General features: G+C 44.4%; 1 protein-coding gene across 2 annotated transcripts in view; it reads right to left on the minus strand.

The window, feature by feature from the left end:
- The window catches only part of LOC124046764 (epithelial cell-transforming sequence 2 oncogene-like), a 35,610-nt gene extending 22,574 nt beyond the window's left edge, over window positions 1-13,036 (minus strand). For both annotated transcript variants that reach the window (XM_046367504.1, XM_046367505.1), the window contains exons 1-9: window positions 12,368-13,036; window positions 11,414-11,526; window positions 5,247-5,409; window positions 4,528-4,783; window positions 3,628-3,874; window positions 2,025-2,145; window positions 1,710-1,875; window positions 1,497-1,625; window positions 1,137-1,229 (exon numbers count right to left, since the gene is read on the minus strand). In XM_046367504.1, coding sequence (XP_046223460.1) covers window positions 1,137-1,229; window positions 1,497-1,625; window positions 1,710-1,875; window positions 2,025-2,145; window positions 3,628-3,874; window positions 4,528-4,783; window positions 5,247-5,409; window positions 11,414-11,526; window positions 12,368-12,562 — 1,483 coding nt within the window. In that variant the 5' untranslated portion in view covers window positions 12,563-13,036. The remainder of the gene's footprint in view (window positions 1-1,136; window positions 1,230-1,496; window positions 1,626-1,709; window positions 1,876-2,024; window positions 2,146-3,627; window positions 3,875-4,527; window positions 4,784-5,246; window positions 5,410-11,413; window positions 11,527-12,367) is intronic.
- Window positions 13,037-17,534: the final 4,498 nt, after the last annotated feature.

Raw genomic sequence — 17,534 nt, forward strand, 5'->3', positions numbered from 1 at the left:
TATTAAACATGGTCAATATATGTTCAAACTTGATATACAATAACTTGCTAGGTTAGGGTCAGGGCTTCCTTCCTCACTCATGGTTCTAGAAGCATCCCTTCCTCCCTGACTCACTGTTCTAGAAGCATCCCTTCCTCCCTGACTCACTGTTCTAGAAGCATCCCTTCCTCCCTGACTCACTGTTCTAGAAGCATCCCTTCCTCCCTGACTCACTGTTCTAGAAGCATCCCTTCCTCCCTGACTCACTGTTCTAGAAGCATCCCTTCCTCCCTGACTCACTGTTCTAGAAGCATCCCTTCCTCCCTGACTCACTGTTCTAGAAGCATCCCTTCCTCCCTGACTCACTGTTCTAGAAGCATCCCTTCCTTCCTCACTCACTGTTCTAGAAGCATCCCTTCCTCCCCGACTCACTGTTCTGAAGCATCCCTTCCTCCCTGACTCACTGTTCTAGAAGCATCCCTTCCTCCCTGACTCACTGTTCTAGAAGCATCCCTTCCTCCCTGACTCACTGTTCTAGAAGCATCCCTTCCTTCCTCACTCACTGTTCTAGAAGCATCCCTTCCTCCCCGACTCACTGTTCTAGAAGCATCCCTTCCTCCCTGACTCACTGTTCTAGAAGCATCCCTTCCTCCCTGACTCAGTGTTCTAGAAGCATCCCTTCCTCCCTGACTCACTGTTCTGGAAGCATCCCTTCCTCCCTGACTCACTGTTCTAGAAGCATCCCTTCCTCCCTGACTCACTGTTCTAGAAGCATCCCTTCCTCCCTGACTCACTGTTCTAGAAGCATCCCTTCCTCCCTGACTCACTGTTCTAGAAGCATCCCTTCCTCCCTGACTCATTGTTCTAGAAGCATCCCTTCCTCCCTGACTCACTGTTATAGAAGCATCCCTTCCTCCCTGACTCACTGTTCTAGAAGCATCCCTTCCTCCCTGAGTCACTGTTCTAGAAGCATCCCTTCCTCCCTGACTCACTGTTCTAGAAGCATCCCTTCCTCCCTGACTCACTGTTCTAGAAGCATCCCTTCCTCCCTGACTCACTGTTCTAGAAGCATCCCTTCCTCCCTGACTCACTGTTCTAGAAGCATCCCTTCCTCCCTGACTCACTGTTCTGGAAGCATCCCTTCCTCCCTGACTCACTGTTCTGGAAGCATCCGGTGGCCATCCCAGTAGGAGCTGAGACCTCTAGCCCTGTCAGAGTAGACAGAAACTGGACCAGCAGCACTCCTCTGGCTGAGAGAGAAAGAGAGAGAGGGGGGAGGGAGAGGTGAAGAGAGAGAGAGACACAGAGAGACACAAAGACAAGAATGTGAGTGTTAGTGCAGTCGGTTTGTAGTTTTTCTCTGTGCTTGAGTGACCGAGTGACCGAGTGACCGAGTGACCGATTTGTAGATTTTATTGTCTGGATGTATGTATTTTGTATTGTGTTAGCTGATATTGATACCATGTAATGTCGCCTTTTCTGAATTTGAAAATAAACCATTCTCTCGATCTACACACCAGATGCTGCGAGGGGACAGAAGATGTCCACCCCTCCTCCCTCCTCAGGTAGAACGACCCAACCACACAGCTTCTCCCAGAATTCCCTGTAGTCCGGGGTCAGCACACTCCTCTCTGTCACTTTGTAGCCTGGGGTCAAAGAGAGGTCAAAGGTCAAGCAGTGACTATGACCTTCAGTGAACTATGATCCCTGACCCAGTGTTCCATCCTCACCTTGCAGCAGAGTGATCTCCTCCGTACCTCCAGGAGCTAGCACCCCAAGTCTCTGAGCTCGCTGCCCACCCAGAGCCCTTTCTGCCTGGGATAACAGAGCCTGGAGGGTCCCTCTGTGGTCGTATAGAACCACCACCACTCCTACTCTCACACCACACAGGACCAACTAGGAGAGGAGAGAAGAGAAATCATTCCAATTCTTGTCAATGCTTTTTAATTAGGAACATTTGGAATTCTTTCTGAATTGACTGGAATTCAAATGTAATTGACCTGAACCCTGTAAGTAATTGACTCTCCCTGCTCTAAATGTCTCACCTCGTAGGCAGGTATCCTGTTAGACAGCAGCAGCAGAAGAGGTGGTGATGGAGAGAGAGAGGAAGAGGCTCTGGGTCTGCTACTGGTGGAAGTGGGCCAACCTTCTCTGTTCACACTGTCCCTGAAACCGTACAGAACCAAACGCACACCTTATATATACTGGTCATGAACCAAACACACACCTTATATATACTGGCCATGAACCAAACACACACCTTATATATACTGGTCATGAACCAAACACACACCTTATATATACTGGTCATGAACCAAACACACACCTTATATATACTGGCCATGAACCAAACACACACACACATTATATGCGCACACACACACGCACGCACGCACGTTACATAGCAGGTATATTTCCAGCAGGTATATTTCACTGGTCACCCCCAAAGCCAATTCCTCCTTTGGCCGCCTTTCCTTCCAGTTCTCTGCTGCCAATGACTGGAACGAACTGCAAAAATCACTGAAGCTGGAGATTCCCATCTCCCTCACTAACTTTAAGCACCAGCTGTCAGAGCAGCTCACAGATCACTGCACCTGTACATAGCCCATCTGTAAATAGCCCATCCAACTCCCTCATCCCCATATTGTATTTATTTATCTTGCTCCTTTGCACCCCAGTATCTCTACTAGCACATTCGTCCCCTGTACATCTATCACACCAGTGTTAAATTGCTATATTGTATTTACTTGGCCAACATGGCCTAGTTTTTGCCTTTACCTCCCTTATCTCACCTCATTTTCACTCACTGTTAATACACTTTTTTTCTACTGTATTATTGATTGCATGTTTGTTTACTCCATGTGTAACTCTGTGTTGTTGGTGTCGAAATGCTTGGCTTTATCTTGGTCAGGTCGCAGTTGTAAATGAGAACTTGATCTCAACTGGCCTTCCTGGTTAAATAAAGGTGAGCTGGTCTACCCGGTTAACTAAAGGTGATCTGGTCTACCTGGTTAAATAAAGGTGATCTGGTCTACCCGGTTAACTAAAGGTGATCTGGTCTACCCGGTTAAATAAAGGTGATCTGGTCTACCTGGTTAAATAAAGGTGATCTGGTCTACCTGGTTAAATAAAGGTGATCTGGTCTACCTGGTTAAATAAAGGTGATCTGGTCTACCTGGTTAAATAAAGGTGATCTGGTCTACCTGGTTAAATAAAGGTAATCTGGTCTACCTGGTTAAATAAAGGTGATCTGGTCTACCTGGTTAAATAAAGGTGATCTGGTCTACCTGGTTAAATAAAGGTGATCTGGTCTACCTGGTTAAATAAAGGTGATCTGGTCTAAAAGGTGATCTGGTCTACCTGGTTAAATAAAGGTGATCTGGTCTAAAATAAAGGTGATCTGGTCTACCTGGTTAAATAAAGGTGATCTGGTCTACCTGGTTAAATAAAGGTGATCTGGTCTACCTGGTTAAATAAAGGTAATCTGGTCTACCTGGTTAAATAAAGGTGATCTGGTCTACCTGGTTAAATAAAGGTGATCTGGTCTACCTGGTTAAATAAAGGTGACATAAATACACAAAAAAACACACACTGTCCCATGAACCAAACAGGTGAGGTCTATATCTATGGTTGGACACGGCCTCTCACCCCATGGCCTGGGACCTCACATGGCTGGAGAGCTGGCTCTTCTCCAGGGTCAGAGTGGGGGTCAAGTTAAGGCTGATGTCAGGGGTTAAACAGACACGTCCCGTCCTGTCTGACAACCAGGAGGGAGAGGGCTGAACGCTCCTCGTTCTCCCAGGCACCAGCCTCTCTCCCTGGGGACGGCTGACCACTATTCCCCCTGGTCTGTTGCTGTTGCTCCTCCAAGCTGGTCTGGACGTCAGCGAAGCTCCTGGGGAGAACACAGAGAAAGGAGATATCATGCAGCCTGGCTGTCACCTCTGACCCCAACTCTGTATCTAATCCAACACAGTAATAGAGATGCTTCTATCCAAAGCCACTATCCAGGCCTCATGCTCTACCAGCTGGGTCATACAGCACCACATAACTGATCCTCTCCTCCCCCTTCTGCCCCTCTCCTCCTCTACCCCTCTCCTCCTCTCTCTCCTCTTGTCCTCTCAGTCACTCTTCTGCTCCTCCTCTCCTCCACTCTCATCCTCCACTCTCTCCTCCCCTCTTCTCTCCTCCTCTACCCCTCTCCTCCTCTACCCCTCTCCTTCTCTACATCTCTCCTCCTCTCCTCCGCTCCCCTCTCCTCCTCTACCCCTCTCCTCCTCTACACTTCTCCTCCTCTACCCCTCTCCTCCTCTACCCCTCTCCTCCTCTACACCTCTCCTCCTCTACCCCTCTCCTCCTCTACCCCTCTCCTCCTCTCTCCACCTCTCCTCCTCTCCTCTCCTCCTCTACCCCTCTCCTCCTCTACCCCTCTCCTCCTCTCCTCCACTCTCTCCTCTCCTCCACTCTCTTCTCTCCTCCACTCTCCTCAACTCTCTCCTCTCCTCCACTATCTCCTCCACTCTTCTCTCCTCTCCTCCTCTCACTCACTCTTCTGCTCCTCCACTCTCTCCCGGATGGTTTGTCTGATCCTCCTCTCCCTGCGTCTCTCCTCCTCCTCCTCCCTCTCTCCGGAGCAGGGCATGTTGAGTGTGCCGTACGTTTGTGCTGCCTCTCTGGGTGTCAGCCAGTCCAGAGTGGACACACAGGACACATAGTGGCTCTTCCACCCACCATACTCTCTGTCCCCTGGATTATAGGGCAGGAACCAGCCCCGGCGCACACACCTCACTGACCACAGACAGTCCTGCGGAGAGAGGTGTGTGTGTGTGTGGGGGGGTGTAGAGGTCGGTTAACCTCACACAGTACTAAAGGGAGAAAGAGGAATCGAGAGAGAGAGAGAGGAGGTGTGTGTGTGTGGGGGGGGGTAACCTCACACACAGTACTGAAGGGAGAAATTGGAATAGAGAGAGAGGAGTGTGTGGGAGGGGGGGGGTGTAGAGGTCAGTTAACCTCACACACGGTACTAAAGGGAGAAAGAGGAATAGAGAGAGAGGAGGTGTGTGGGAGGGGGGGGGGGGGGTTTGTAGAGGTCGGTTAACCTCATTCACAGTACTAAAGGGAGAAAGAGGAATAGAGAGAGAGGAGGTGTGTGGGAGGGGGGGTGTAGAGGTCGGTTAACCTCACACACAGTACTAAAGGGAGAAAGAGGAATAGAGAGAGAGAGGGAGTGACGGAGAGAAAACGAGCCCTAACCTCTGACCCCTCACCTGTTCAGCCAGGACCCTCCAATGCCAGCTGACCTGTGCGGCAGAGCAGAGGTCACGAGGGCTCAGGAATGACATCACATAGAGAGACAGGAACCGTGGCAACACGGAGGTGAAGTCCACGCGCGTCACCGGCACGATCTGCATCAGCCAATCCCTGCAGGACCTAGGGTCACGGAGTCAGAGATTAGAGCCGCTCATGGAAAAAGTACTACTGAATTACTACACAAGATCTACAGGAAACTAACAAGGTTTTTGACTACTGGATTGCTATTGAGATGTGTAGGAAACCAGTGGTGTTTTATGCAACGTTAGTAATTAAAGTGGTAATGAGTGATACATTGGGACGTATCACAAATGGTATCACAAAAACAATATATTTCCTATTTCAATCCCTACATCATTCTTCCTTACCGAGCGTTTGGGTGTCAGCTACTTAAAACCTACACAATACCTACATGTTTTGCTATTGAATTACTACACAATACCTACACATTACCGCTGTATCACACTCAATTCCTACATGTTCATATCACACAAGAAATAAACTTCCACAAACTTAATTGCAATTGTTTTTATTTAATTGATTACAGGTAATAAATTCATTCATTACAAAAAAATTGTCTTCATTCAGCTTTGACTTAACTATCTCCAGATCCTCTTCCAACTCGTAACCTTTCAGAAAATAAAGACGAGCACAAGAGACAACCAATTAAAAGCCATTATCAATCGTCTGCTAACAAAGGTCAAAGTGCGTTTGGAAAGTATTCAGAACTCTTGACTTTTGTTACGTTACATCCTTATTCTAAAAAAAATAATGTTTTTAATTCATCAATCTACACACAATACCCGATAATGACATCACAATACCCCATAATGACATCACAACACCCCATAATGGCATCAGAATACCCCATAATGACATCACAATACCCCATAATGACAAATCAAAAACAGGTTTTTATACATTTTTGCTAATTTATCACATTTACATAAGTATTCAGACCCTTTACTCAGTACTTTGTTGAAGCACCTTTGGCAGTGATCACAGCCAGGAGTCTTCTTGGGTAAGATGCTACAAGCTTGACACACCTGTATTTGGGGAGTTTGTCTCATTCTTCTCTACAAATCCTCTCACGCTCTGTCAGGTTGGATGGAGAGCGTCGCTGCACAGCTATTTTCAGGTCTCTCAAGAGATGTTTGATCGGGTTCAAGTCCGGGCTCTGGCTGGGCCACTCAAGGACATTCAGAGTCTTGTCCCGAAGCCACTCTTGCGCTGTCTTGGCTGTGTGTTTAGGGTCGTTGTCCTGTTGGAAGGTGAATCTTCACCCCCAGTCTGAGGTCCTGAGCGCTCTGGAGCAGGTTTTCATCATGGATCTCTCTGTACTTTTCTCCATTAATCTTTCCCTCGATCCTGACTAGTTTCCCAGTCCCTGCCGGTGAAAAACATCCCCACAGCATGATGCTGCCACCACCATCCTTAGGCATGGTGCCAGGTTGGTGCCAGGTTTCCTCCAGACGTGACGCTTAGCATTCAGGCCAAAGAGTTCAATCTTGGTTTCATCAGACCAGAGAATCTTGTTTCTCATGGTCTTAGAGTCCTTTAGGTGACTTTTGGCAAACTTATTGCGGGCTGCCATGTGCATTTTACTGAGGAGTGTCTTCCGTCTGGCCACTCTACCATGAAGGCATGATTGGTGGTACTTCTGGAAGGTTCTCCCATATCTGGAGTTATGTCAGAGTGACCATTGGGTTCTTGGTCACATCCCTGACCAAGGCCCTTCTCCCCCGATTGCTCAGTTTGGCCGGGCGGCCGGCTCTAGGAAGAGTCTTGGTGGTTCAATCACTCTTAAATGGAATAAGTTTGGAGGCCACCGTGTTCTTGGGGACCTTCTATTATTGCAGAATTGTGCCTCGACACAATCCTGTCTCGGAGCTCTATGGACAATTCCTTCAACCTGATGGATTCTGTTAAAATGTAACATGTTTCAAGGTAAATGTGTAGTTTGTTTTGTAGCCTGTTTAGTGAATGATTACTGTGAGTATTAATAAAGTTTAGACCATGAAACTTTGTGTATGCTAATTTAAAAAAGGTTGACCTAATGAGACAAGTGTGTGCCTTTCCAAATCATGTCCAATCAATTTAATTTACCACAGGTGGTTTCCAATCAAGTTGAGGAAACATCTCAAGGATGATCAATGGAAACAGGATGCACCGGAGCTCAATTTCAAGTCTCATAGCAAAAGGTCTGAAAACTTATGGAAATAAGGTATTTTTAATATATATATATATAAACATTTGCAAACATTTCTGAAAACCTGTGTTTGCGATTATGGGGTATTGTGATGTCATTATGGGGTATTGTGTGTAGATTGATGAGAAAAATAAACAATTTAATTGATTTTAGAATAAGGCTGTAATGTAACAAAATGTGGAAAAAGTCAAGGGGTCTGAATAATTTCCGAATGCACTGTAAAACAACACAGAAAAACATTTGATAAACAACGTTAATCTTATCAACAATGGCCTCCAGTCTTCTTATGTCCTCCTTGGCAACAGGTCAAAAGATGTAAGTAGAATGAGTAAGTATATTAATATGAAAATACTGTACATTTGCATTCAAACACACGCACACTTATTACATGCATGATGAAAACAGAGGCTACACAGGAGGTTGGTGGCCACCACAGGAGGTTGGTGGCCACCACAGGAGGTTGGTGGCAAACTTAATTAAGGAGGACAAGTTTGTGGTAATGGCTGGAGCGGAATAGGTGGAATGGTATCAAATATATCAAACACATGAGTTCCATGAGTTCCATGTGTTCCATGAGTTCCATGTGTTCCATGTGTTCCATGATGTGTTCCATGTGTTCCATGAGTTCCATGTGTTCCATGTGTTCCATGAGTTCCATGTGTTCCATGTTCCATGTGTTCCATGAGTTCCATGTGTTCCATGTGTTCCATGAGTTCCATGTGTTCCATGAGTTCCATGTGTTCCATGTGTTCCATGCGTTCCATGTGTTCCATGAGTTGATGCCATTCCAAACCCTAATTTCCAGCCATTATTTATGAGCCGTCCTCCACTCAGCAGCCTCCACTGCTACATTGGAACATTTCAATGGGGCTAGCAAACAGCTAGGCTAAACACAATACATCTCTATGAAAACGGCTAAGACCATTTTGGCTAGCAATCTTTTTGATGTGGTAACAAGTTATATAAAAGGCTAAACAAATGACATGACAGAATTCATAAAACATAAAGGAAAGTTAAACTTACAGATGGTGCCAGCATAATAAGGATTATGAAAAGACAGGATGACAAAGGATGGAAAATGATAACATTCGGGATTGTCGACCAGTAGCTAGCTAACAACAACCAACTACTTCCCATTTTGTCTTCTTCTGTGGTAACGAGCACATGAAGTGCAGCCACGAGCTGCCAAACTCTACTGATGACTACTTGCCTGTAGTGTTTTGACTACTTATTCACAAAACAAACACGTAGTAAAAATCTCTACCTGAATACCACTGGAAACACTACTATTTTCCTTCTGAAACCTACAAAACTCTACTTGTGTATCTTGACTACTGCAGAAACTACACGTTCACTACAGAACCCCTACACATCTCTAAATAGTTACTACCGCATGAATAGGTTGTGTAATTCAGTAGTACTTTTACATGAGGGAGAGCAAAACACTAGGGATATTTCTTAACAGTGTGATATAACTTGAAGTGATTCCCTTGTCCTCTGCATATACAGTGGGGCAAAACAGTATTTAGTCAGCCACCAATTGTGCAAGTTCTCCCACCTAAAAAGATGAGAGAGGCCTGTCATTTTCATCATAGGTACACTTCAACTATGACAGACAAAATGAGGAAAAAAAATCCAGAAAATCACATTGTAGGATTTTTAATGAATTTATTTACAAATTATGGTGGAAAATAAGTATTTGGTCAATAACAAAAGTTTATCTCAATACTTTGTTATATACCCTTTGTTGGCAATGACAGAGGTCAAATGTTTTCTGTAAGTCTTCACAAGGTTTTCACACACTGTTGCTGATATTTTGGCCCATTCCTCCATGCAGATCTCCTCTAGAGCAGTGATGTTTTGGGGCTGTTGCTGGGCAACACAGACTTTCAACTCCATCCAAAGATTTTCTATGGGGTTGAGATCTGGAGATTGGCTAGGCCACTCCAGGACCTTGAAATGCTTCTTACAAAAACACTCCTTCATTGCCAGGGATGTGTGTTTGGGATCATTGTCATGCTGGGAGAAAGAGGAATAGAGAGAGAGAGGGAGGGAGTGACGGAGAGAAAACGAGCCCTAACCTCTAACCCCTCACCTATTCAGCCAGGACTCTCCAAGTTCTCCCACTTTTTAAGTAAAAACCTAAATAAATCTCTCTCATATATATATATATATATATATATATTATATATATTATATATATAATATATATATATTTATATATATATATATATTATATATATATAATATATATATATTTATATATATATATATTATATATATATAATATATATATATTTATATATATATATATTTATATATATATTTATATATATTATATATATATATATATAATATATATATATATATATATATATAGAGAGAGAGAGAGAGAGAGAGATATTTAGGTTTTTACCAAGAACCGCAATTGTTCTTTGCTTTACTGTTTAAACTCCCATCATGGCTGTCATCTATATAGTGTTTATTCATTTTCCTGTAAAGTACATTGCACTGCATCTGTGTCGGAAATGTGCTGTGTAAATAAAGTTTGATTTGATTAGCAGTGTGATTAATTTTTCACAAGTATTCAACGGTGGTGCTAAGATAAACAAACAAGTTTATAGCGGCGATAAAAGACTGCAGCACCGTGAACAGCAACAGAATAGAACCCCGATATTAGTAGACTTTCAGAAGCACAGGACAATGAACAGCAACAGAATAGAACCCCGATATTAGTAGACTTTCAGAAGCACAGGACAATGAACAGCAACAGAATAGAACCCCGATATTAGTAGACTTTCAGAAGCACAGGACAATGAACAGCAACAGAATAGAACCCAGGTATTTGGACATAAATGATGGACTTTATCCAACAAAACAAACATTTATTGTGGAACTGGGATTCCTGGGAGTGCATTCTGATGAAGATCAAAGGTAAATTAATATTTATAATGCTATTTCTGACTTCCGTTGACTCCACCACATGGCGGTATGTATGTATAGCTTGGTTTTGTGTCTGAGCGCTGTACTCAGATTATTGCATGGTGTGTTTTTTCCGTAAAGTTTTTAAAAAATATGACACAGCGGTTGCATTAAGGAGAAGTGGATCTAAAATTCCATGCATAACACTTGTATCTTTTAGCAATGTCTATTATGAGTATTTCTGTAAATTGATGTGGCTCTCTGCAAAATCACCGGATGTTTTGGAACTACTGAACATAACGCGCCAATGTAAACTGAGATTTTTGGATATAAATATGAACTTTATCGAACAAAACATACATGTATTGTGTAACATGAAGTCCTACGAGTGTCATCTCATGAAGATCAAAGGTTTGTGATTAATTTTATCTCTATTTCTGCTTTTTGTGACTCCTCTCTTTGGCTGGAAAAATGGCTGTGTTTTTCTGTGACTTGGCTCTGACCTAACATAATCCTTTGGTTTGCTTTCATCGTAAAGCCTTTTTGAAATCGGACACTGTGGGGGATTAACAAGAACTGTATCTTTAAAATGGTGTAAAATACATCGATGTTTGAGGAATTTTAATTATGGGATTTCTGTTGTTTTGAATTTGGCGCCTTGCAATTTCACTGGCTGTTGTCGAGGTGGTATTCTACCAGAGAGGTTTAAACAACATTTCATAGAACGGAAAGGACTGTGAGGGGAACCACACACGCACACACACACACAATAAATAAGAAATGTTTTAATTATTGTTTGTATATCATTGTATTTTACATTTGTGCGACTGTCCTTGTCTATCAGTGTATCAGTGTTTGGTTACTTGTCAAGTTTTGTGTTTTTTGTTGTTGTTGTGGACCCCAGTATCTGCTGCTTCTGCAAAAACTCATGGGGATCCAGATAAACCATAACAATAGGCCTGTCAGAGGCCCCTGTCTGTCAGAAGGGCTTACTTGAGCTGGGACCTGGTGCATTGTGACAGCAGCGCCTGCAGGAAGAGTTTTCTCTGGCGGTCAGTCCAAAGGTCAAACCAGTGAAGCACCAGGGTCGTCCGCTCCTCAAACAACTGACAGATCATAGAACAAGATGTAGATTAACATTAATTTACATTAACTTACAGAGGAGGAGATGTATCTCAATGCTCACAACCCAACATCTCAACACACAGCCTACCCGGAGACAAACACAGCCTACACCGAGACACACACACACACACACACACACAGCCTACCCGGAGACAAACACAGCCTACCCGGAGACAAACACAGCCTACACCGAGACACACACAGTCTACCCTGAAGCAGACAATGGGTCAGCTGGCCCCGGAGTAATTGTGCTCAAGGGCACAATGGCAGGGTGGCAGAAGGCCCCGAGACACACACACACACACACACACACACACACACACACACACACACACACACACACACACACACACACACACACACACACACACACACACACACACACACACACACACACACACACACACACACACACACAGCCTACTCCGAGACACACACAGTCTACTCCGAGACACACACACAGCCTACCCTGAAGCAGACAATGGGTCAGCTGGCCCCAGAGTAATTGTGCTCAAGGGCACAATGGCAGGGTATCAGAAGGCTTCTTTTTTATATATATAGTAGCATGGGAATGAATAGATGTACAAGTTATATGGAGATTTGTCCCTTGTGGATCAGTTGGTATGGTGCTACCAACGCTGGGTTATGGGTTCGATTCCCACAAGGCACCAGTACAAAAATAACATGCACTCATTACTGTAAGTCACCTCTCCTAAATTACTCAAATATAAATATGTTTTAGTAGGGAAGGCCAAGGTGGTGGAAAACCATAACAAAAATGAGAAAGGAAAATGATTGCTTGTCTTATCTCACTTGGCTGACCTGGTGGTTGGAGGTCTTGTTTGTGATGGGGGTCCAGGCACTGAAGCGGGTGTCGGCTGTCCCTGTGAACGAGCTGCGATGCATCAGGGCCGACTGGGGTTGGTAGTCTGTCCCGCTCAGTTGCCACTGTGTCACGCTGTGAGGACCTGGGTTAGGACCAGGACTGGACCGAACGGTCAGATCCACGGATGTCATTTTATGGGTGGTTTGGGCCCGTTGAGGATACTACCCGATTACGCTCTGTTTAATTTAAATCGATAGCCTTCTTTTGGGTAGCCTTTTATACGCGATTGTTTGTGTGGTTCAAATTCAGTATTTTAAACAAAGTGCGGGTAAAATCTTCTTCAGTCAACAGTCCAAAATCTAATAATACAATGATACAGCATTTACCTGCGTTTCAAAAACTGTCCGGTCAAGGAGGTCCTATGCAATGTAATTATTCCATAGACCTGCACAAGTGTGACTATAAAGTGCTATTTATTAAAAACCTACTCTCCTTCCCCACAATTCCTCCCTCTCCTTGCCTGGTCTCCTTAGAGACAGAATAACAGAAACTAGAGCATAAGGCGCATGCAACATTCCCACGCACACCGCCGGTAGTGGTCCCTGTTCACCGACCTTCTCATCCAATGGGTTCTGGAGACGTGACAAGAGTGGACACGAGGAATACAAATCAGATTCGGAGTGTCATGTTCCGACAGTGCGCGCGCACTGGGAGGCTTTGGTTACGGAGTAGTCTAGGCTGCTTGGTCAACAGGATCGGCCTGTGCACGGCAAAGGATCTGCCACTGATAGAGTTACTACACAAACAATCATTTGCTGAAATGCATCACTTGTGGGGAGCGGCAAAAGTAAGAGGACATTATTTCCCCTGAAGGGAAATTCAAGTCTTGGACATTATTATGATGTGCACAAAGATCACCAGGTGAAAATATACATACTTAAAAAAAATGTTTTTAACCTTTAACTAGGTTAAGAACACATTCTTATTTACAATGAAGGCTTACCAAAAGGCCTCCAGCTGGGATGGGTGCTGGGATTAAAATATTTAATTTATAGGACAAAACGACACAACAAGAGACAACACTACATAAAGAGATCTAAGACAACAACACAGCAAGGCAGCAAAACATGACAACACAACATGGCAGCAACACATGACAACACAGCAAGGCAGCAATACATGACAACACAGCAAGGCAGCAACACATGACAACACAGCAAGGCAGCAACACATGACAACATAGCAAGGCAGCAACACATGACAACATAGCAAGGCAGCAACACATGACAACATAGCAAGGCAGCAACACATGACAACATAGCATGGCAGCAACACATGACAACATAGCAAGGCAGCAACACATGACAACATAGCAAGGCAGCAACACATGACAACATAGCAAGGCAGCAACACATGACAACACAGCAAGGCAGCAACACATGACAACATAGCAAGGCAGCAACACATGACAACATAGCAAGGCAGCAACACATGACAACATAGCAAGGCAGCAACACATAACATAGCATGGTAGCAACACAACATGACAACAACATGGTAGTAGCACAAAACATGGTAATGCATTTATTTCACCTTTATTTAACCAGGTAGGCCATTGGAGAACAAGTTCTCTGTCTCCTCATTTGGTGTCCCCCAGGGCTCTGTTCTTGGCCCTCTCCTATTCCTGGCCAAGATATTGCTAAGCAAACAATTAATCTTCTCCTTTCCCCCTTCTGATGACCAGGTGGCGACACAAACAACAACATCATATAAAAGACAAACATACAGTCAAACTAACACAATAGAAAATATATGCCTCACACAGGAAGCGGCGCAGGTCCTAATCCAGGCACTATCTCCCGTCTGGATTACAGTGTGGCTGGGCCAATTCAACTCATCCAGGTGAGATTAGGGAGGTACTGGCTTCCAGTTGAAGCAATAAATGGTGCTTGCCTAGGCTGTGAGGGGAACGTCAGTGGCTCTGAAGGCCCTAACCCAAACAAGGGCACTTACAATTTAGCAATTAAACACTGGAGTGATAGATGTGCAGAATAGTTATTTTATTTAACCAGGTAGGCCAGTTGAGAACAAGTTCTCATTTACAACTGTGACCTGGTCGAGATGAATGTGCAAGTAAAGATACTGGGGTGCAAAGGAGCAAAAATAAATAACAATATGGGAATGTTGTAGTTGGATGGGATGTTTACAGATGGGCTATTTACAGATGGGATATGTACCAATGGGCGATGTACCAATGGGCTATGTACAGATGGGGATAAAGCAAAGCAGTGCGACACAAACAACAACACATATAAACAAACATACAGTCAATAACACAATAGAAAATATATATATATATATACAGTGTGTGCCAATTAGGTGAGATTAGGGAGGTAAGGCTGTGACTATGTACAGATGGGCTATAACAATATGGGAATACCAATGGGCTATGTACAGATGGGCTATGCACCAATGGGCTATGTACCAATGGGCTATGTACAGATGGGCTATGTACCAATGGGCTATGTACAGATGGGCTATGTACCAATGGGCTATGTACAGATGGGCTATGTACCAATGGGCTATGTACATACAGATGGGCTATGTACCAATGGGCTATGTACATACAGATGGGCTATGTACCAATGGGCTATGTACAGATGGGCTATGTACCAATGGGCTATGTACCCATGGGCTATGTACAGATGGGCTATGTACCAATGGGCTATGTACATACAGATGGGATATGTACCAATGGGCTATGTACATACAGATGGGCTATGTACCAATGGGCTATGTACCCATGGGCTATGTACAGATGGGCTATGTACCAATGGGCTATGTACATACAGATGGGCTATGTACAGATGGGCTATGTACCAATGGGCTATGTACATACAGATGGGCTATGTACATACAGATGGGCTATGTACCAATGGGCTATGTACATACAGATGGGCTATGTACCAATGGGCTATGTACATACAGATGGGCTATGTACCAATGGGCTATGTACCGATGGGATATGTACCAATGGGCTATGTACAGATGGGCTATGTACATACAGATGGGCTATGTACCAATGGGCTATTTACAGATGGGCTATGTACCAATGTGTAATTTACAGATGGGCTATGTACCAATGGGCTGTGTACAGGTGGGTTATGTACCAATGGCTATTTACAGATGGGGTATGTACCAATGGGCTATTTACAGATGGGCTATGTACCAATGGGCTGTGTACCAATGGCTATTTACAGGTTGGATATGTACCAATGAGCTATTTACAGGTGGGATATGTACCAATGAGCTATTTACAGGTGGGGTATGTACCAATGAGCTATTTACAGGTGGGATATGTACCAATGGGCTATTTACAGATGGGCTATGTACAGGTTCAGTGATCTGTGAGCTGCTCTGACAGCTGGTGTTTAAAGTTAGTGAGGGAGATGTGAGTCTCCAGCTTCAGTGATTTTTGCAATTAGTTCCAGTCATTTTCAGCAGAGAACTGGAAGGAAAGGCGGCCAAAGGAGGAATCGGCTTTGGGGGTGACCAGTGAAATATACCTGCTGGAGCGTGTGCTACTGGTGGGTAACCTCATCTGGAGGTTAGTTAACAGTGTCCAACGAAGGGCCAGAAGTATACAGAATGGTGTCGTCTGCGTAGAGGTGGATCAGAGAATCACCAGCAGCAGGACCAACATCATTGATGTATACAGAGAAAAGATTCAGCCCGAGATTTGAACCCTGTGGTACCCCCCATAGAGACTGCCAGAGGTCCAGACAACAGGCCCTCTGATTTGACAGAGGTAGTAGTAGTAGTAGTTGGTGAACCAGGCGAGGTAGTCATTTGAGAAACCAAGGCTGTTGATTCTGCCGATAAGAATGTGGTGATTGACAGAGTCGAAAGCCTTGGCCAGATCAATGAATACAGCTGCACAGTATAGTCTTTTATTGATGGTGGTTATGATATGGTACAAACATTATTGGGTACAAACAACAGCAAAAAGGGCAAAGTAGAGACAACAATACATCACACAAAGCAGCCACTGTCAGTAAGAGTGTCCATGATTGAGTCTTTGAATGAAGAGATGGAGATAAAACTGTCCAGTTTGAGTGTTTTGTTGCAGCTCGTTCCAGTCGGTAGCTGCAGCAAATTGAAACCCAGGGATGCGTGCGCTTTGGGGACCTTTAACAGAATGCGACTGGCAGAACGGGTGCGGTATGTGGAGGATGAGGGCTGCAGTAGATATCTCATATAGTGGGGAATGAGGCCTCGCCACCACCATCCATCATATGAGTAAAGCACAGAAACATGATTCAAGTCATTAGAATTCTCTTTATTTACTTTTTCCTAAAACTGAGGAAAATAAATCAGAACAATCCACCTCAACCACATTAATGAACAATAAAACCTCAATCTGTAATGTACAGGATTACTCCAAATAAAAGGTTGACAATCAAGCAGTTTCAAATATGATTATTGCATTCCAACTGCATATAAGACAAATATGTGTAGGAGAAGGTCAAATATATATATATAAATAAATATATATATTTATATCTCAATGTAACACTGGTTCAAACCAAGGCAACAATAAAAAGGCAAAAAAAAAAAAAAAAAGGCATCAACATTTGTCCAGACACTCATGTGGATATGTGCAGGGAGTTTCCCCACTTTAAACAAAGTCGCAAATACGTGCAACTGTGTTTGCAGTGTGTTCGACAGATAAGTGGAGGATGGTGATTAGGCCCAATCCCATAAACCCCTAGCCCCAAGGAAAGGAGAGGGAAGAGAGGGGGGGGAGAAGAGAGGGGGTGGACGGTAGAGGAGAAGAGGGGACGGGAGAGTGGAGTAGAGGAGAAGAGGGGATGTTAGAGGAGAAGAGAAGTGAGGGGGGACGGTAGAGGAGAAGAGGGGACGGGAGAGGGGAGAGTGGAGGAGTGGAGGAGAGGAGAAGAGGGGACGGGAGAGGGCAGGGTAGAGGAGAGGGGGGACGGTAGAGAAGAAGAGGGGACGGGAGAGGGCAGGGTAGAGGAGAAGAGGGGACAGGAGAGGGCAGGGTAGAGGAGAGGGGGGACGATAGAGAAGAAGAGGGGACGGGAGAGGGCAGGGTAGAGGAGAAGAGGGGACAGGAGAGGGCAGGGTAGAGGAGAGGGGGGG

This window comes from Oncorhynchus gorbuscha, linkage group LG10, assembly GCF_021184085.1.
Source record: "Oncorhynchus gorbuscha isolate QuinsamMale2020 ecotype Even-year linkage group LG10, OgorEven_v1.0, whole genome shotgun sequence".
Classification (NCBI taxonomy): Eukaryota; Metazoa; Chordata; class Actinopteri; order Salmoniformes; family Salmonidae; genus Oncorhynchus; species Oncorhynchus gorbuscha.